The 21,739-nt window shown below is 41.0% G+C and overlaps 1 protein-coding gene across 2 annotated transcripts in view; it reads left to right on the top strand.

Annotated features, from left to right (window-relative positions):
- PAH (phenylalanine hydroxylase) overlaps positions 1-21,739 on the top strand; it is a 191,691-nt gene that overhangs the window by 157,505 nt on the left and 12,447 nt on the right. For both annotated transcript variants that reach the window (XM_077265626.1, XM_077265625.1), the window contains 7 exons: positions 6,300-6,367; positions 12,294-12,490; positions 14,439-14,574; positions 14,776-14,845; positions 15,086-15,142; positions 17,885-17,980; positions 18,143-18,276. In XM_077265626.1, the coding sequence (XP_077121741.1) occupies positions 6,300-6,367; positions 12,294-12,490; positions 14,439-14,574; positions 14,776-14,845; positions 15,086-15,142; positions 17,885-17,980; positions 18,143-18,276 (758 nt within the window). The remainder of the gene's footprint in view (positions 1-6,299; positions 6,368-12,293; positions 12,491-14,438; positions 14,575-14,775; positions 14,846-15,085; positions 15,143-17,884; positions 17,981-18,142; positions 18,277-21,739) is intronic.

Below are 21,739 nucleotides of genomic sequence, written 5' to 3'. Positions count from 1 at the left end.
CGACCAAATCATGCATTTTATGCAGAACAAGAAAACGAATCACCTCCCGATGTTCAGGAGTCATGCACATGGTCACTTGTGTCCAATACTGCGGTTTATTCTCCGCCAATGGCGTAGCATCAATTCCTCTAAGAGGAATAGGATTTTCTAAAGGCTCCAGAACAAAACCACAGCGCTTGGCAAACGACAAGTCCATAAGGCTAAGGGCGGCACCTGAATCCACAAATGCCATAACAGGGTAGGAAGACAATGAGCAAATTAAAGTCACAGACAAAATAAACTTAGGTTGCAAATTACCAATGGTGACAGGACTAACAACCTTTGCTAGGCGTTTAGAGCATGCTGAGATAACATGTGTAGAATCACCACAGTAAAAACACAACCCATTCTGACGTCTATGATTTTGTCGTTTGGTTCTAGTCTGAATTCTATCACATTGCATTAAGTCAGGTGTCCCTTCAGACAACACCGCCAGAGGATTAGCAGATTTGCGCTCCCGCAAACGCCGATCAATCTGAATAGCAAGAGCTATAGAATCATTCAGTTTTGTAGGAATGGGAAAGCCCACCATCACATTCTGAATAGCTTCAGAAAGGCCATTTCTGAAATTTGCGGCCAGAGCACACTCATTCCATTGAGTAAGCACGGACCATTTCCGAAATTTTTGGCAATATACCTCAGCTTCATCCTGGCCCTGAGAAATAGCCAGCAACGCTTTTTCTGCCTGAATTTCAAGATTGGGCTCCTCATAAAGCAATCCGAGCGCCAGAAAAAACGCATCAATATTTGTCAATGCCGGATCTCCTGGCGCCAATGAGAAGGCCCAATCCTGAGGGTCGCCACGCAAGAAGGAGATAACAATTTTTACTTGCTGAGCTGAGTCTCCAGACGAACGAGGTCTCAAAGAAAGAAACAATTTACAATTATTCCTAAAATTCCTAAATTTAAATCGATCTCCAGAGAACAGCTCAGGAATAGGTATCTTAGGCTCTGACATAGGACTACTTGTAACAAAATCCTGAATGCCCTGCACACGTGCAGCAAGCTGATCCACACTAGTAATCAGAGTCTGAACATTCATGTCTGCAACAGAGCTTCAAGCCACTCAGAGATAAAGGGGAAGAAGAAAAAAAAAACAAAAAACTCAGAACTTCTTTTCTTTTAATCCCGCTTCTGCAATGCATTAAATATTCACTTTTAGGCCTGGAATACTGTTATGATCCTAGTGGTAGAGGATCTCAGAAGTTGTAGCTAAGTCCGCAACCACAAAAACCAGCTCATAGGGAGGTGGTAACTTGGCTGACCGCATACCTGATCCTAGCACAAACAACTAGAAGCAGCCGGGGAACGTGCCTACGTTGGTTCTAGACGTCTCGCACCAGCCGGAGAACTAACTAACCCTTTCAGAGAAAATAAGACCTCACTTGCCTCAAGAGAAAGGACCCCAAAGTTAATATACAAGCCCCCAACAAATAATAACGGTGAGGTAAGAAGAAAAGACAAACGTAAGTAATCTTTTATTTTTATTTTTATATAGCGCTAACATATTACGCAGCGCTTTACAGTTTGTACACATTATCATCGCTGTCCCCGATGGGGCTCACAATCTAATTTCCCTATCAGTATGTCTTTGGAATGTGGGAGGAAACCGGAGTGCCCGGAGGAAACCCACGCAAACACGGAGAGAACATACAAACTCTTTGCAGATGTTGTCCAAGGTGGGATTAGAACCCAGGACTCCAGCGCTGCAAGGCTGCTGTGCTAACCACTGCGCCACCGTGCTAGATTTAGCAAAGAGAGGCCCACTAATTAATAGCAGAAAATAGGAAGCGGACTTATGCGGTCAGCAAAAACCCTACAAAAATATCCACGCTGAATATCCAAGAACCCCGACTAACGGTGTGGGGGGAGAATATCAGCCCCCTTAGAGCTTCCAGCAAAAACAGGAATCACATTTTGTACAAGCTGGAACAAAATAAGAACAAATGCAATAAACCAAAATAAGAAAGCGGACTTAGCTTTTCTTGCAAAAATCAGAGGACCAGGAGTCAGGAGAAAACAGACATAGACTGATTACATCGATTCCAGGCACTAGACTGAGCTTCCAGGAAGTCTAAATAGGAACACCCAAGGCCTAACGAACCAGGTGGGTACCAACCTGGAGAAAGACAATCAAAGTGTCATACCGCTAGTGATCACAAGAGGGATCCAAGAAATACAGTTCACAACAGTATTCAGCCACAGACCAGGGTACGGATCACAGGTGATGATAAGGTCCAGCCAGCCTGGAATTGATTCGGAATCCTCCTAGCCAGGTGGGGTTGGAAGCCTTTCTTACTGCACTGTAGTGTGCGTCCCTTGCTGCCTGAGGCTTCACACAAGGTCCTCTCTCTCTATCCTATATGTAGGACAATACCCGCATGGCAGGCAATTTGAGCTTTTTTACAGGTGTCTCTATGATGACTCCGGGCTCTATGTGCTGCTGTGCCTTTGGGTATAATGGTGGCCAGGAGACTTGAAATCTCCTGCCTGCTGATTTCTGCTGTGGGGCATACAGTTACCCCCACAACCTCGGTCTTACGGCCACCGGTTTCTTGCGCTGATTCTGGAGTGAGCTCTCTCTCGCAGCTCCACTCCCAGTATCTTTCCTCTCCCTCGCCTCTTCTCCCTTACACAGTCTCCTACAGACTGCTCTGCCTCTCTCTTCTCTTCCCAGGAGCTGCAGAATAACGTGTCTGCACGGCCCCAGCTTTCCACTCTTCACTCCTCTCTGTTCCTAGCAGACTGACTAACTCCTCCTCCAGTCAGAATATAGATAGGGAAGCCACCCACAAACTGGATCAGAGCTCCCCCTTCTGGCCTGGAGTCAGAACAGTGTTGTATGTATGTGTTACCTGTTAAAGGGATCTTTCCTCACTTCCAGGCATGGCATCACCCTCCCCGTGAGGAAGGCAATACCACTGTAACAACCGGCTTCCTGGGGTGTTACAGTGACACTGCAGTCAAAGCCCCATGGCATTTTTTATGGAGCTGTATGATTTTTTTTGTGGGATGACTTTTATTTCATTTTGTCATACACATGATTTTTTTCATCACTTTTTTTTTGGAATTTAAGCTTTTTTATCGGTTTTCACTGCTCATCATGTTATAATTTTAATATAGAGATTGCTACAGATACAGAAATATTAATTATTTTTAGTTATTTAAGCATTTTTTTTTAACAAATGGAAAGGATCTAGAAAAAAAGGCAGCAGTCAGCCATCATCAGTCATGGGGCAAGTGAACGCTCCTAAGTCCTTACCATCACTGCACTGTATTAGTATGGTGGATCGTGAATACTGCATAGTTTAAATGACTTGCTATTATGGAACTAGATATTAGCTCAATAAATTAATACATTGAGTGATCTTGTTTTGATATAATCTAAAAAAACAAGAAAAGCATTCCCTCACACAAGGTATCTGCAAAGATCCATTGCAGTCGCACAAAGAGTAGAAATAGAATCTGCTGCCATGTGATGTTTTTATTGGAATACTTCTGTAACATAGCCTGTTTAAGTCTGCATTATTTCTTCTTCATGGTGAAACCATTAGGCTTTGGGCGTTATAATAATAATATGAACTACACTGATCTTTAATTTAGTTGTATGCATAAGGCTGAATAGGATCAGTACCTTTCTGCAGTAGTTGTGGGCTATTTTGTTTCACTACTGCTGAAAACCTCATTCATACTATCATTTCAGACTAGGGTGCCAAGGGTCCACCAGTAACCATCTCCGGGGCGCCACTTTTCAGCTACCTGCAAATATGACTTCATCATCAATCACAAATTTCTATAACAGTGTTATATGAATAAGATGCTGCCTTTGTCTGTACATAGTGATTAAGTATATCGTATCAAGTACTGCTGCTCATATAAAAGGGTGGTGGCCCACTCCCGCACTGGGGTCCACCGGAAGATTATCCTGTGGGTCAGTCCAAGCCTACATACTATACATGCAGTATATGTCATGAAAACCCAAAGTAAAATGCTATTATCCCAGTACTCTCCATTTACAATTTATGTGTCAGAGCTCTGTTACTGCTATTGTCCAGGCTCAGGTGTTCTTTGTACAATCTGATCATTGCTCGGGAAATAGATGATATATAAAGGACAAATTCGCTGCTTGTGTTACTTTAAATGATTAGATGTAATTATAGATAATTGGTCACTTGTGCTTTAGATTGATTCAATATGCATAAAGCATTGTACTCCCTGATTCATGATGTTCTGAACAACATTTTCAAAAGAGAAATAAAAGAGATACAGAAATAAACATTATTACTCCCTTGTGTCATTTCCTCCCTACGACAAAACACTTATCCCTGTATAATTCATGTAAATAAGCTATGAACTAAGCTTTTGTCTTGATGAATATCAATAGAAACTGATATCCCTATAAGACGTACAGCTTGTATCCTGATTACAATGATTAGGCATCACCAATATTTTCTTGTGAAGCTTAGCTTTATGATAACTCCATGATTAATATAAGTAACATAGACTTGTGCATGTCTATCTTTGAAAAATCTTACAGAATGTATGACGTACAGTGCTCAGATACACACTTGTGAAAAAGTGTTTGCCTCCTTCCTGGTGTCTTATTCTTTTGCATGTCTGTCACACTTAAATGTTTCAGATCATCATACAAATTTGAATATTAGACAAAGATTAACCACTAAAAAATTCAGTTTTTAAATGAAGGTCTTTATTAATACGGGAAAGAGAAATCCTAACTTACAGGATCCTGTGTGAAAAAGTGTGACGAACATGCAAAAGAATAGGAAATATGAAGAGGGCAAACACTTTTTCACTCAACGGTAAATGAGCATGATACCACTCATACGGCCACATATAAAGACATTGCCACCACCATGTTTCACTATAGGCAGCATGCATTTATCTAAATTAATTTTTTTGTGAATGTATGGTGCCTACAGTGAAACATGGTGGTGTCAATGTCTTTATTTGTGGCTGAATAAGTGCTCCTGGAGTCGGGGAGTTACATTTCATTGATGGTATCATAAATACACAGATGTACTGCTTTATATTGATAGAGAAGATACTACCATCATTCCGTGCAGTTGGTAGAAGTGCACTATACCAGCAATGCAATGATCCCAAACACACATATGTTGCATTTCTGAAGAACATGGTAAAAGTAATTCAGCAGCAAAGTATGCATTCTTTATGTGAAGCCAAGTAAACACCTATGGGGAATTCTGAAGAGGCAAGTTGAGCATCACTCTCCATCCAGCATTTAGACTCTATAAGAGATCATTCTTGAAAAATGAAAACAGTTGCAATATGTTGCTAACTTGTTCATACTATGCCTAGAAGACCTGTTTCTGTCTATCATGGAGGTTATAGAAAAAACTTGATGTAGTTATTTATGTATTATGCTTTGCTTATATAGCGCTATCATATTACTCAGTGCTTTTATTACATTATCATCGCTGTTCCCCAATGGGGCTCACAATCTAGATTCACTATAAGTATGCTTTTGGTATGTGGAAGGAAACCAAAGTACCTGTGGAAAACCTGCCTAAACATAGGGAGAGCATACAAACTCCTTGTAGATGTTGTCCTTGGTGGGATTTGAACCCAGGACCCCAGCACTGTAAGACTGTAATTCTAACCACTGAACTGTTTTTAATGTGGGGTGAATTCATTTTTCATTAACTAATTTGAGTAAAAGTGAAGGTTTTGTAGTAAAAATAATATTATTAACCTTATTTTTATGTTGTGTTAAAAAATGTTCGATGTAACTCAGTCTTGTCAAGATGTTGGCAATAGTTCTTGTGTTTAGTGAGATAATTATTAAAATCTTACTTTTCAAAGGGGGTGTACTAATTTATGCTAAGCACTGTATGTATTAAAAGTTGAGCCAATTTGTAATTATATATATGATCTTGAGTTACTGTAAAACCTGGATTATAACATAGATCTACATTTTCTGGTCCTTTCATTGATATTAGAATGTCTACAAGCTTGCTCCTATATCTACAGTTTATATGCCATGAACCATAGGACATAGTTGCATATTTTACTTATTGTTGTGTCCTGGATTGTGTCCCTTTCATCTTAGAGGTTGTGTTGTATTTTTGTGTTTCTTACAACATTGTTTTTTATGGAGTTCCCTGATATTTAATGTAAAATTGCTTCATAGGAGGGCAATATTTCACCCATATTAATATGTTATACTTACAAAAGAAGAAGTCATAAACTAACTTTTTGGTATTTTTTTTTTGTCATTTTAGGGGTTCACTGATCCTATTTATCGGGGCAGACGCAAAGAGTTTGCTGACATTGCATTTAATTACAAACAGTAGGTTGTTTATCTTTGCACATTCTGAAAACAATGCCCTTTAGCAAAAATCAATAGTAATCCAAAATAAAGACCAAAATTGACCTCCCATTATGTTGATGAGTTCTGCCAACCAGAATAGAAGAGCCTAGTGTCTTTTTCCTCATTGATATGCCTTCCATGACTCTTGGGACAGTGCACTACCCAACATGGAATGTGATGTCAACAGTTTCTTTCCACCCAGTGACAAAAGGTATGGGTACTACCACGCCTGGGCCCCAGTTTTTCAAATTCTCAAAATAATTTTCTTGGTCTACTTCTGTGGTGTATGTAGAGTAGCTGCGGAGACACCATCATGTGTTTCTCAACGCAAGCAGTGAATAGCCAGGCCTTTCCCTGGGAAGGAACAACCACGGGAAGGGCAGCATCCAATAAAGGAAAACATCCAATACAGGAAAACCACCTATGCCAAGCATGGTATCCATCCACAGACAGCTGTTTCGGGGTTTTTGCCCCTCATCAGTGTGGAGTAGGAATCTGGCTATTAGGAGCAGTGCCTAGTAAAAAGGCTGTAAAGGCACAGATGATTGGCCTCGGGGAGACCAAAACATCCAACACCGCGGAGACACCATTATGTGTTTCTCGACGCAGTGATCCAGAACACTGCCCCTATCCCTTATGGGAAATATGCAAATGCATGTAGAGTAGCTGCAGAGACACCATCACGTGTTTCTCAACGCAAGCAGTGAATAGCCAGGCCTTTCCCCGGGAAGGAACAACCACGGGAAGGGCAGCATCCAATAAAGGAAAACATCCAATACAGGAAAACCACCTATGCCAAGCATGGTATCCATCCACAGACAGCTGTTTCCGAAATTGAGTTTCTTAGAGGGCACATCAAATTTACACTTGTTTTACAAGCTGTACACTGACTACTTCATGTTCTATCAATGTGTCATATTTACAGAAATGCGAGGGGTGTACTCACTTTTGTGATATGCTGTATATATGTTATACGTTTCTGTCATCTATATCTTTATATAATTTTGTCAACTAACTTTTAAGTTTATATAGAGTTTTAAAATATGTAAAAGTTGATGCTAAAAACGCATTGCATACGGATTGCATACACACGTCATATGATCTACATTCACATATTCAGTATTTAACAGTATTTTACATCAGTATTTGCTGATTTTGGCTTACAATCAGAGGAAAAGCATAATAGAAACACGTCATCACTTCTGGATTTTTCATCCACTCCTGGTTTTGACTTACAAATACTGATGTAAAACACTCACTAAATACTGGACATCTGAACATGGCCATAATTACACACTCAAATGACAAAAGGTAAACCATACATGTTCAATTCGGCCTACTTTTCTGGAGAATGGGACCTATTTTATTATACGTGGGTGTGAGCGTACCCTTAGTAAAATTAGCTATATAGATAAAATCTGTAGCTGCCTGGAAGCTGTCCATAAGCTGGGAATCTATCTTTGGGATTTTGCCACCTAATCTGAGAGCCGCAGTCAGTTGTATCACTCCTCTGATATTCTTCCTAGAAATGTTTTACTAAAGGAATGAAAACACCCAGTTGTCAATTTATTCATCAATTTTTAAAAGATTAACAGAGGAATGGCACAATGTCGATTTACAGTAAAGTAAAGATGCTCTATAATTCCCATTTAATTTAGAATACAAGTAGTAACTAAAACAGACATGTCAGTACTTCTTTAACCCCTTTCTGACCTCGGACGGGATAGTACGTCCGAGGTCAGATCCCCTGCTTTAATGCGGGCTCCGGCGGTGAGCCCACATCAAAGCCGCGACAGGTCAGCTGTTTTGAACAGCTGACATGTGCCCGCAATAGCGACGGGTGGAATCACAATTCACCCACCGCTATTAACTAGTTAAATGCCGCTGACAGCGGCATTTAACTAGCGCTTCCGGCCATCCGGCCGGAAATGCGCTTATTGCTGAATCCCGTCACGTGATCGGGGGTCAGCGATGCATCGACATGACAACCAGAGGTCTCCTTGAGACCTCTATGGTTGTTGATGCCAGATTGCTGTCAGTGCCACCCTGTGGTCGGCGCTCATAGAAATACAGCAATTCTACTACATAGGAGCGATCTGAGCTTTGCTCCTATGTAGCAGAGGTGATAGAGTTGTGCCAGCTTCTAGCCTCCCATGGAGGCTATTAAAGCATGGCAAAAGTAAAAAAAAGTTTTAAAAATGAAAAAAATAAAAAATATATAAAAGTTAGTTTAAATCATCCCCCTTTTGCCCCATTCAAAATAAAACAATTAGAAAAAAATCAAATATACACATATTTGGTATTGCCGGGTTCAGAATCGCCTGATCTATCAAAAAAACATTTACTTATTACTATTAACCTGATCGCTAAACGGTGTAGCGAGAAAAAAATTAGAAACACCTGAATTATGTTTTTTTGGTCCCGTAACATTGCATTAAAATGCAATCACGGGCAATCAAAAGAACGTATCTGCACAAATATGGTATCATTAAAAACGGCAGCTCAGCATGCAAAAAATAAGCCCTCAACCAACCCAAGCTCACGAAAAATAGAGACGCTATGAGTATCGGAAAATGGCGCAATTTATTATTTTTTTAGCACAGTTTGGAATTTTTTTTCATCACTTAGGTAAAAAAAGAACATAGACATGTTTGGTGTCTATGAACTCGTAATGACCTGGAGAATCAAAATCGCTAGTCAGTTTTAGCATTCAGTGAACCTAGCAAAAAAGCCAAACAAAAAACAAGTGTGGGATTGCACTTTTTTTGCAATTTCACCGCACTTGGAATTGTTTTCTCATTTTCTAGTACATGCAATGCTAAAACCAATGGTGGCGTTCAAAACTACAGCTCGTCCCACAAAAAAATAAGCCCCCACATGGCCATATTGATGGAAAAATAAAAAAGTTATGGTTCTGGGAAGGAGGGGAGCGAAAAACGAAAATGAAAAAACGAAAATACCCCGGGTCATTTTTATTATTATTATTATTATTATTTATTTATATAGCACCATTGAATCCATGGTGCTGTACATGAGAATGGGTTACATACAAATTACAGATATCACTTACAGTAAACAAACTAACAATGACAGACTGATACAGAGGGGCGAGGACCCTGCCCTTGCAAGCTTACATTCTACAATATTATGGGGAAGGAGACAATAGGTTGAGGGTTGCAGGAGCTCTGGTGTTGGTGAGGCAGTCTCTCCGGTAGTGATGAGGAGGCAGCGGGGTCAGTGCAGGCTGTAGGCTTTCCTGAAGAGGTGGGTTTTCATGTTCCGTCTGAAGGATCCGAATGTGGTTGATAGTCAGATGTGTTGGGGCAAAGAATTCCAGAGGATGGGGATATTCGGGAGAAGTCTTGAGGTGGTTGTATGAGGAGCGAAAAACTGTGGAGTAGACAAGGAGGTCTTGGGAGGACCGGAGATTACGTGAGGGAAGATGATATCAGGAAATTAGGTCAGAGATATATGGAGGAGACAAATTATGGATGGCTTTGTAGGTCAGTATTAAAAAAATATTTAGAATTGAGAGTCCTCAGTGGTTGATACCTTTTAATGGCTAACTGAAAAGATGGTAACAAATTGCAAGCTTTCGAGACTACACAGGTCTCTTCATCAGGCATAGACTAATACAAATTCTGAAGAATCACATATTTATGCACCAAATAGCACAGAAAAAAAAAACATGGATAAGACAGGTGACATGAAGCAGAATTACCATGAGTGATAAACAGTTAAGGCCCCGTCTCACATAGCGAGATCGCTAGCGAGATCGCTGCTGAGTCACAAGTTTTGTGACGCAACAGCGACCTCAGTAGCGATCTCGCTATGTGTGACACGTACCAGCGATCAGGCCCCTGCTGCGAGATCGCTGGTCGTGTCGGAATGGCCTGGGCCGTTTTTTGATCGTTGAGGTCCCGCTGACATCGCTGAATCGGTGTGTGTGACACCGATCCAGCGATGTCTTCACTGGTAACCAGGGTAAACATCGGGTTACTAAGCGCAGGGCCGCACTTAGTAACCCGATGTTTACCCTGGTTACCAGCGTAAATGTAAAAAAAAAAAAACAGTACATACTCACCATCTGATGTCCGTCAGGTCCCTTGCCGTCTGCTTCCTGCTCTGACTGAGTGCCGCCGTACAGTGAGAGCAGAGCACAGCAGTGACGTCACCGCTGCGCTCTGCTCTCACTGTATGGCCGGATCTCAGTCAGAGCAGGAAGCAGACGGCAAGGGACCTGACGGACACCGAAAGGCGAGTATGTACTGTTTGTTTTTTTTGGTAACCAGGGTAAACATCGGGTTACTAAGCGCGGCCCTGCGCTTAGTAACCCGATGTTTACCCTGGTTACCCGGGTGCTGCAGGGGGACTTCGGCATCGTTGAAGACAGTTTCAATGATGCCGAAGTCGTTCCCCTGATCGTTGGTCGCTGGAGAGAGCTGTCTGTGTGACAGCTCCCCAGCGACCACACAGCGACAAAACAGCGACGCTGCAGCGATCAGCATCGTTGTCTGTATCGCTGCAGCGTCGCTGTGTGTGACGGGGCCTTTATGTCCATAAATAATGGACCACTTCTTAGATAAGGAATGTTTTATTGTTCTCCCCTCTGATTGGGGTCTGGGTCTGTTCTGATGACCCCCTCAGTCTGAGAGGCAAGTTCCTTAGTTGATGTAAAAAGACATAAATCCATGCGACACATTCATTCCTGCAGTGAGAGTGTCAAAGGTCGTCATCAGTTTATATTCCCAGACTCTTCTGTCTCTCTGAGTTTTGAAGTTACCTTTTAACACAAGTAATTTCATGTCCATAATGTTATGATTTGGGAGACAAAAATGTATTGCCACAGGTAGATTCATTCTTTTTTCTCTTATTGTGTGGTGGTGATAATTCATTCTTGTTCTCAGTTTCTGCCCTGTCTCCCCTACATATAGACCCCCAGTTGGACAATTGTTGCTTGCAATTTGTTACCATCTTTTCAGTTAGCCATTAAAAGGTATCAACCACTGAGGACTCTCAATTCTAAATATTTTTCTATCTACTGGTTAACACGGTACCCATATATATATATCTTACCTAGGTCAGTATTAGTAATTTGAACTGGATATGCTGAGGGAATGGGAGCCAGTGAAGAGATTTGCAGAGGGGGGAAGCGGAGAAGTAGCGAGGAGAGAGATGAATTCGTCGGGCAGTAAAATTAAGGATGGACTGGAGAAGTGCAAGGGTGTTACCAGGGAGGCCACAGAAACGGATGTTGCAGTAGCCAAGGCAGGAGATGATGAGGGCATGCACAAGCATTTTCGTAGATTGATGGTTGAGGAAAGGACGGATTCTGGAGATATTTTTGAGCTGGAGGTGACAGGAGGTGGACAGAGCTTGGATGTGCGGTTTGAAGGAAAGGGCAGAGTCAAAGGTTGCTCTGAGGCAGCGGACTTCCGGTACGGGGGAAAGCGTGATGTCGATAATTGCGATAGATAGGTCAGGTAAGGAAGATCTATGGGATGGAGGAAAGATGATGAGTTCAGATTTGTCCACATTGAGTTTGAGGAAGCGAGAGGAGAAGAAGGAGGATATGACTGATAGACACTCCGGGATTCTGGACAGCAGAGCGGTGACGTCTGTGCCAGAAAGGTAGATCTGAGTGTCATCAGCATAAAGGTGGTACTTGAAACCATAAGACTTTATGAGTTGTCCCAGGCCAAGTGTATAGGGGTTATGAAGGGGTTAATGAGTATAGTTGCAGAATAATGATTTATTATGAGCTGATAATATTAAATGGAAAAAAATACCAATAACAAGTCTTCCAAACCAGCTTCTATTTGAATGTTTTTTGTTTTTTTAAAAATATATGTATTTAGCATTATGGAATGACTACCTTCTTTTCCTTCTTTTGTGTTCTTTTTAGTGGTCAACCTATTCCACGGGTTACTTACACAGAGGATGAAAAGAAGACTTGGGGTACAGTGTTTAAAGAGCTGAAGACACTGTACCCCACACATGCTTGCTATGAACATAACCATGTGTTTCCTCTACTGGAAAAATATTGTGGATACAATGAAAATAATATTCCCCAGCTAGAAGATGTCTCTAATTTTCTTCAAAGTATGTACTAGTATGTCTCAATTATTGTAAAACTTAGGTGAAATCTGAGCTAATTGACATGCACCTAGTGTAAGGGAAGGAGTTTGCATTTGATACATAGACCCCAATTCATCAAGACTGGCAATTTTTTACATCAATCTTGATGAGAAGGCATGCTAGAAGTAAGATGCTTCTGAGTCATTAAGAGGTGCATTTCTGAAAAGTGGCATGTATCTTGCCACAAAATCTTACTCCAGTCTTAGACTAGAGTAAGATTTGTGGCCGAAGGAATATCACAACTTGTAGTGAATTTGACTAGCAGTGGTTGGTATGCTCTGTCCTGCTCCAACTTTGCATATTTTATTGGAGCTTGCACTCTATTTGTTGCCTTTAATGGTGTATGGATGACGCTCCTTATATCTCTTTCTGGCTTTGCACCATGTGCAGAGCTTTTATGAGTGTAGGAGTACCACAACTACACTGTGTTCACCAAATTTGAATGAGGCTATCCAGTTGGTGCCTTAAAGGTTGTAAGGATGACCCTGCTTGCAATTTTTAGCAGACTTTGCACTTAGTGCATAGCCTTTATGATTCTAAGAGTACCACTACATGACAATTTGAACATAATGTGTATGAGGCCCTCTTGTATGTCTAACTCAGGGTGTACCTGAGTGCCCCTTCCATCCATTTTTTTGCAGTTCTTGCTTCCTTCATAAATTACACTGACATTTTCATTTTTTATTAAAAAAAGAGTAAAAACTTAATAAAAATTAATACAAAATTCAATTTTGGCTTACTTAAATTATTATTTTTTTAAAACCCTTTTTAAATGTTGCCTTACTCTATATACAAGTCATTATACAGGGAAACAAAATTATAACTTTTTTTCCGGTAAACCAAAATTTCTCGTCGATTTAGAATGTTTTATTGTCACTCCTTAAAGTGGAGTACAATTGTAACACCATTGTTCTCAGCAGCGATCTGGGAGTCAGATATGCTTCCAGGGGTCTACCCCATGCTCTTCTCCTTCCATTCAGCACTTTTTCCATCCATTTCAACATTTTCACTAACCCCCAGATCTTCTTGTAGGGTCTGCTGGAAAAATGCTTGGATTTCCCATTGACTCCCATTATAAACAGTCAGTGAAGAATACCATACCCTGTGACTCCTTGCTGTCTCTGTACTCTGGCTGTATAGATAATAGTCGATTTCTGTGCTGAACACTGATCTGGACGTTCTGTAGCTGCACACTTTCTACTTGTGCCCAACTATTCCACAATAGTTCTTATGTCCTTCACAATCTCTTTATCAACTAACCAACTAACTAACAGGAACTAGCTTCCTGAACAAAATGGCCCATTAACTGCTCCCACCTGGGTCGGCACTACCTGTAAACTCTGTCACAGCCTAATAACTGCAGCAGAGCACATTACACATATCAGATCACGTTTAAAACAGCAAATCCACACAATAATATTACAGAAGTCTTCAGAGATGGTGTTTGGACAACTTCTCTATCTTTACAAATACAATACGTATTGATGGTGCAAATCGTTTTACAGCATGTGGTCCAGTGGGCCTCTCAGTAATCTGTGGTCATCGGAAGGCACCCTTGTGTATAGCCTCTTACGTGCCAGCATCTATCTTTGTTTAGCAGGCCAGGCACAATATCACATGCGTGTCATGCCATATTGATGGCATCATGCCAGGCTGGCTAATCTAAAAAGGAGCCCAAGATACCATCAGGTGAGAGAGTTCTCAAGACTCCCTGTCGTGACAGCAGACTACCAAAGTGGCCACTGGACTGGGTCCTGAAAAATGGCTCGTGCCATCTGTAATCAGTAGGAATTATATTCTAGACTGAAAGTTCTTTACATGCAGCCAGACTCTCATGTTTTATGTTTTGCATATAATATGAAATAGTCATGTCCAAGTTACATAGCCATTTGCTTCTGTATCTTCCATAAAGCTTGTACCGGTTTCCGTTTACGTCCTGTCGCTGGCTTGTTGTCATCACGAGATTTCCTGGCTGGTTTGGCATTCAGAGTATTTCACTCAACTCAGTATATTCGTCATTCGTCAAAACCCATGTATACCCCGGAGCCGTAAGTACATTTCCTTCAGTCTTCTAGTATTGAAGCTGTTACACTAAACTGCAATGTGAACAGTTATGATATTTTTTTTCTTTGAAATAGTTTATCTAAAGTAACTGTAAGTTTACAAGTTGTTAAGTTGTAATTTCCTGTTTTATCTTCCGTCATTAAACTTGGAGAAAATTTTGTGGGCTTTTTTGTCTTTTTCTACAGCGATGTTTGCCATGAACTTTTAGGACATGCACCACTCTTTGCTGATCCAAGTTTTGCCCAATTTTCACAAGTAAGAATTACATATTAATATATACAGGAAATATATACGGTATAACTTTGTATCTTGTTAGCCAGTAGATAGAAAAATATTAAGATTTGAGAGTCCATTTTTTCATTTAGCCATTAAAAGGTATCAACCACTGAGGATTCTCAAACCTTTTTTATTTTTTAATACTGATATATAATTCTTTAAATTAAAAATAAAGAGTTATGTCATTCAGAATAACATTTTTTTTAAATCTGCTTTCAGGAGATTGGATTGGCATCTCTTGGGGCACCTGATGAATTCATTGAAATGTTGGCTACGGTAAAAGCCTTTATATATTTTATTAACACATTTGGAATATCCTTTACAGCCCTTTTAGATCTGTATTTGTTGCACAGTGTCATACCCCTCTTCCTTCTCAGTACACTGCACATCATTTACAATAATCAATTCTGGAAGAATATTCCTCCATTTCATTAAAGCTGCATGATTTGATGAGTTTCTTGATCTTATCATGCTATGTGTTTTCCTATTAAGAGGAAACAAAAAAAAAATCTATGCTGCATTCAGAGGAAGTGTATCATATGACAGAAGGTTGTAGATGCTAGGCTGCTGGAGTACCAAACCCCGCAGAATAACATAAGGTGCCCACACTTTGGAACAAATCAGGTGAAAGTGCCAATTTCATGGGTACTAGCTGACTACCTTATGAGATCAGAGGAATGTAAATCGGACATGTTTAAATTTAAAACCTGATACTTCTGTTTTCAGGAAAGATAAGTCACCACCAGAGGTAATGGTCAGCAGCTTACTCCTCTATTTCCATTGAAATCACATGCTTTCTTATAGTGTAGCCAAACTTTCATAATATGTTTGAAATCCTGTAGCCCCTTAAATGCCCTACAGATTAGTAATAGTCTGGCTCCTAAGACCCCCATCAATCGCTTAAACCATGGTGAAGGACAGCTCCTGCATGGGCTTCCACATTGGCGCAGTGAACCTTAGCTATTTTATTTCACCAGTACAAAACTGTTCATGTTTAGCTCAGTGCTTCTACACAATGGCTTGTGCTATCAGTGCGGTTGTCAGAACCCGAACCATCTTGGTTCTAAAAGGCATTTAAGGGACTCTAAAATATATGTAAAAACTTTTTATAAACATTTAGTTACACTTTAATTGAATTGGGGGGCAGGAGGGGCCAGGTGTTTGTCAAGGTTTGGGGGAATAGCTTTCAGCCAAACTAGTATTAGGTCTACAGCTATTGAAAGTGTATGGGTTAATTAGAGAAAGCTAACGGAAAGACAGAAACAGGGCAAGATGGAAACTCTGCAATTCATGTTATCACCTTACTGGACATCTGTAAATGTTTATGCCCATACAAGTCAGAGGAATCTGTCAGCAGGGTTTTGCTATGTAGTCTGAGACCAACATAAAAATACAGCAAGAAAGTCTGATTCAAGGGATCTATCACTTCCTAGACTGCTCGATTTTGTTTTGACAATATCCCTATTTTATCTGTTGTAGATGTAGCAGTAGTCATAATGCTAAACTGTGTGTAACCCCACCCACACCACTGATTGACAGCTTCTTGTGTACACTGTATTGCCAGCATGCTGCCAATCAGTGGTGGGGGCGTGGTTACACAGATCAGCCAGACTGCTGTGCACATGAGATCTAGTCAGCAGTGTTAATCTCCTGCTGATAAAACCTTGATAATATTAAAACTATAACACACAGCCCAGTACATTACACATCCTTGACATCAGGCTCACTTGCCCTATATTATGCTTCTTTCATAGCAAAAATCTGCTGACAGATTCCACTTAAAAAGTTGGTACTCTCTGTAAGTCTCTTGAGCGTTTTGCCTCTTCTGTATGGGTGACGAATTCTACTAACAGTATAACCTCTTCAACTACGCTGATTGCCTGTTAGCAGTTATTTTTGAGTGTCTACCAATGTAACACTTTCCTAGAGTTTGTACATTCTTTCTTTTCTTTTGTGGATTTAGAGTTACCGACTTAAGTTGTTTTTTTTTCTGGACGGTTAGACCTAATACCATGAACAGCCAACATTTTTTTATTGGCATATCTGTAATTAATCAACAAAATGTTAAGTAATATAGTGTGCATTTACAGCCCATAATTCTGATATGATTACATTAGCTCTACTCACTGTGAGTTGTAAACAGGTGAAAATTACAGTCATAACAATCTTTACAAGCTTCTCCAAATTTTTAATAAAATCACAAATGCATCAAATTTTTTCGTGGACGGGGAAAAAAGTGGGCAGGAATTTCTGGATGTTTGGGTATCTAACTTTACTCACACACTCAACACAAAAACTAAGGGATTAATAGTACTGAGAATTTATGTCTAAAATATAGAAATAAATAAAAAGCTGGACGGAAAGTAAAAGCGCAATAGGGTCTTATCTGGGTATTAAGAGATACCTCTAATCAAATTTTACTCACCAGATAGAGCCCAAACACAGGCTCATAGAAATATTAGCTGCTGAAGATCCACCGGTCTCCTCGTGACCAGCCAGAGTAAAAAAAAATGGGCTAAAAAGGTGGGTTAACTCCGCGCTGCTTGAAAGTCCAAATGGACGTTTCGGAGTACTATGACTCCTTCATCAGGAAACCACAAGAGTATATCAAATATATATATACATATCATATGTTGTGGTTTCCTGATGAAGGAGTCAATAGTACTCTGAAACGCGTTGAATAAAGCCACTTTTTCATCTGAATATCCATTTGGACTTATATCTTTCAAGCAGCGTAGAGTTAATCCACCTTTTTATCCCATTTTTTTTTTTACGCTAAAATATAGAAATGGGACTGATGTAAGTGACATTTCTAAGATATGGATGTGTAAGGATTGATATACATGACTATTCTACAGCACATGTACAACACTGCAGTCTGTTCTGGCGCTATATTACAGATATGCAACAGAAAGGTACTTACAGTGACTATAATGTCAGGATTGGAGAAGGTTTTAGTATCTTGTCACTTCAGTTGTAACTTAACGAAATACTTTCTCTTCTCTTTTTAATCACAAGGTATACTGGTTTACTGCAGAATTTGGACTTTGCAAACAAGATGATAAAATAAAGGCTTATGGAGCAGGGCTGCTTTCATCATTTGGAGAATTGCAGGTTTGAAAAAGTTTTATATTTTATAATTTATCATTGTAATTTTTCCAAATCTTCACAGTTAATATATTCATTGTCAGTTCCAGAAATCTGTATTTCACCATGTGTTCCAGTCATTACAGTACACATGCATTTGTTCATTTATTTTGTTTATGATTTTTACAGTATTGTTTGACAGAGAAACCTGAACTGAAGCCCTTTGAACCCGAAAAGACAGCTCTGCAGAAATACCCCATAACTGAGTTTCAGCCTATTTACTTTATTGCTGAAAGTTTTGAAGATGCAAAGGAAAAAGTGAGGTGAGACTCATCACAAGATTTCACTTACAGTATATTAGGATTTGTTTCATCCTTTTGCTGCAATGACATTTTGTCACACTTTTAACAAATATAAATATATAAATAAAACCTTAATAATTTTTAAAAAATATACTTTCTCCCAGACCCATATATTTTATGAAAGTACGGTAAATATCCAATATATTGAGAAAATGTCATCAGTACCAGTATGTTTCATTCATAGTCATCTTGTATAATTTTGAAAACATGAATAAAACAATGCATGTTTATGGTTAAATCTTTCACCTAAGCAGACGATGAGATCTGCAGAGTGTCCTGATCAATAAAGTACCAAGGGAGTTCATTAAAGATTTCCCCTGGCCCACTTCCTGACAACCAAGAGCAATGAAACATGGCACAGCTATTTGTCATGATCTCAATGGCAAGAGATCATAGCATAAGCATATATAGGAACTAGCTCTTGGAAGATGGGAACTGAGCTGACCATGAACTAAACCTAACGCACAACTAGCAGTGGCCGGGTAGCATGCCTACGTTGGTTCTAGATGCCCAGCCCAGCCGGAGGACTAAATAAAGCTAGCAGAGGAAAATATTAGTCCTAGCTCACCTCTAGAGAAATACCCCGAAAGGAGACAGAGGCCCCCCACATGTATTGGCGGTGAGTTGAGATGAAATAACAAACGTAGTATGAAAATAGGTTTAGCAAATTTGAGGTCCACTTACTACATAGCAGAAGACAGAAAGGACACTTTCATGGTCAGCTGAAAACCCTATCAAAAAACACCATCCAGAAATTACTTTAAAACTCTGGCATTAACTCATAACACCAGAGTGGCAATTCCCGTACACAAGAGCTTTCCAGACACAGTAACGAAACTACAGCTGTGAACTGGAACAAAATGCAAAAACAAACATGGACAAGAGTCCAACTTATCTAGTAGTTGTCTAGGAGCAGGAACAAGCACAGAGAGGCTTCTGATAACATTGTTGACCGGCAAGCAACTAACAGAGCAGCAAGGTTATATAGCGACTCACACATCTTGATGGGAACAGGTGAACAGAGAAGATGAAGACACCAGTTCAATTCCACCAGTAGCCACCGGGGGAGCCCAGAATCCAAATTCACAACAGTACCCCCCCCTCAAGGAGGGGGCACCGAACCCTCACCAGAACCACCAGGGCGATCAGGATGGGCCCTATGAAAGGCACGAACCAGATCGGAGGCATGAACATCAGATGCATTCACCCAAGAATTATCCTCCTGGCCGTATCCCTTCCACTTGACCAGATACTGGAGTCTCCGTCTGGAAACACGAGAGTCCAAAATTTTCTCCACAACGTACTCCAACTCACCCTCAACCAACACCGGAGCAGGAGGCTCAACGGAAGGCACAACCGGTACCTCATACCTGCGCAATAATGACCGATGAAAAACGTTATGAATAGAAAGGATGCAGGGAGGTCCAAACGGAAGGAAACAGGGTTAAGAATCTCCAATATCTTATACGGGCCGATAAACCGAGGCTTAAACTTAGGAGAAGAGACCCTCATAGGGACAAAACGAGAAGACAACCACACCAAATCCCCAACAGAAAGCCGAGGACCAACACGACGGTGGCGGTTGGCAAAAAGCTGAGTCTTCTCCTGGGACAACCTCAAATTGTCCACCACCTGCCCCCAGATCTGATGCAATCTCTCCACCACAGCATCCACTCCAGGACAATCCGAAGATTCCACCTGACCAGAGGAAAATCGAGGATGAAACCCCGAATTACAGAAAAACGGGGACACCAAAGTGGCAGAGCTGGCCCGATTATTGAGAGCGAACTCCGCCAAAGGCAAAAAAGCAACCCAATCATCCTGGTCAGCAGACACAAAACACCTCAGATATGTCTCCAGGGTCTGATTAATCCGCTCGGTCTGGCCATTCGTCTGAGGATGGAAAGCGGACGAAAAAGATAAATCTATGCCCATCCTAGCACAGAATGCCCGCCAAAATCTAGACACGAATTGGGTCCCTCTGTCAGAAACAATATTCTCAGGAATACCATGCAAACGAACAACATTTTGAAAAAACAGAGGAACCAACTCGGAAGAAGAAGGTAACTTGGGCAGAGGAACCAAATGGACCATCTTAGAAAAACGGTCACACACCACCCAGATGACAGACATCTTCTGAGAAACAGGCAGATCTGAAATAAAATCCATCGAGATGTGCGTCCAAGGCCTCTTAGGAATAGGCAAGGGCAACAATAATCCACTAGCCCGAGAACAACAAGGCTTGGCCCGAGCACAAACGTCACAAGACTGCACAAAGCCTCGCACATCTCGTGACAGGGAAGGCCACCAGAAGGACCTTGCCACCAAATCCCTGGTACCAAAAATGCCAGGATGACCTGCCAACGCAGAAGAATGAACCTCAGAGATGACTCTACTGGTCCAATCATCAGGAACAAACAGTTTATCAGGTGGGCAACGATCAGGTCTCTCCGCCTGAAACTCCTGCAAGGCCCGCCGCAGGTCTGGAGAAACGGCTGACAATACCACTCCATCCTTAAGGATACCTGTGGGCTCAGAGTTACCAGGCGAGTCAGGCTCAAAACTCCTAGAAAGGGCATCCGCCTTAACATTCTTAGAACCCGGTAGGTATGACACCACAAAATTAAACCGAGAGAAAAATAATGACCAGCGCGCCTGTCTAGGATTCAGGCGCCTGGCGGTCTCAAGATAAATCAAATTTTTGTGGTCAGTCAATACCACCACCTGATGTCTGGCCCCCTCAAGCCAATGGCGCCACTCCTCAAAAGCCCACTTCATGGCCAAAAGCTCCCGATTCCCAACATCATAATTCCGCTCAGCGGGCGAAAATTTACGGGAAAAGAAGGCACAAGGCCTCATCACGGAGCAGTCAGAACTTTTCTGCGACAACACTGCCCCAGCTCCGATCTCAGAAGCGTCGACCTCAACCTGAAAAGGTAGAGCAACATCAGGCTGACGCAACACAGGGGCAGAGGAAAAACGGCGCTTAAGCTCCCGAAAGGCCTCCACAGCATCAGGGGACCAATCAGCAACATCAGCACCCTTCTTAGTCAAATCGGTCAATGGCTTAGCAATATCCGAAAAACCAGCAATAAATCGACGATAAAAGTTAGCAAAGCCCAAAAATTTCTGAAGACTCTTAAGAGAAGAGGGCTGCGTCCAATCACAAATAGCTTGAACCTTGACAGGATCCATTTCAATGGAAGAGGGGGAAAAAATATATCCCAAAAAGGAAATCCTCTGTACCCCAAAAACACACTTAGAACCCTTCACACACAAAGAATTAGACCGCAAAACCTGAAAAACCCTCCTGACTTGCTGGACATGAGAGTCCCAGTCATCCGAAAAAATCAGAATATCATCCAGATACACAATCATAAATTTATCCAAATAATCGCGAAAAATATCATGCATAAAGGACTGG

Source organism: Ranitomeya variabilis, chromosome 5 (genome assembly GCF_051348905.1).
Source record: "Ranitomeya variabilis isolate aRanVar5 chromosome 5, aRanVar5.hap1, whole genome shotgun sequence".
Lineage (NCBI taxonomy): Eukaryota > Metazoa > Chordata > Amphibia > Anura > Dendrobatidae > Ranitomeya > Ranitomeya variabilis.
Note: the sequence above shows the minus strand (reverse complement) of the source record. Positions and strands in the feature narration are given on the sequence as shown.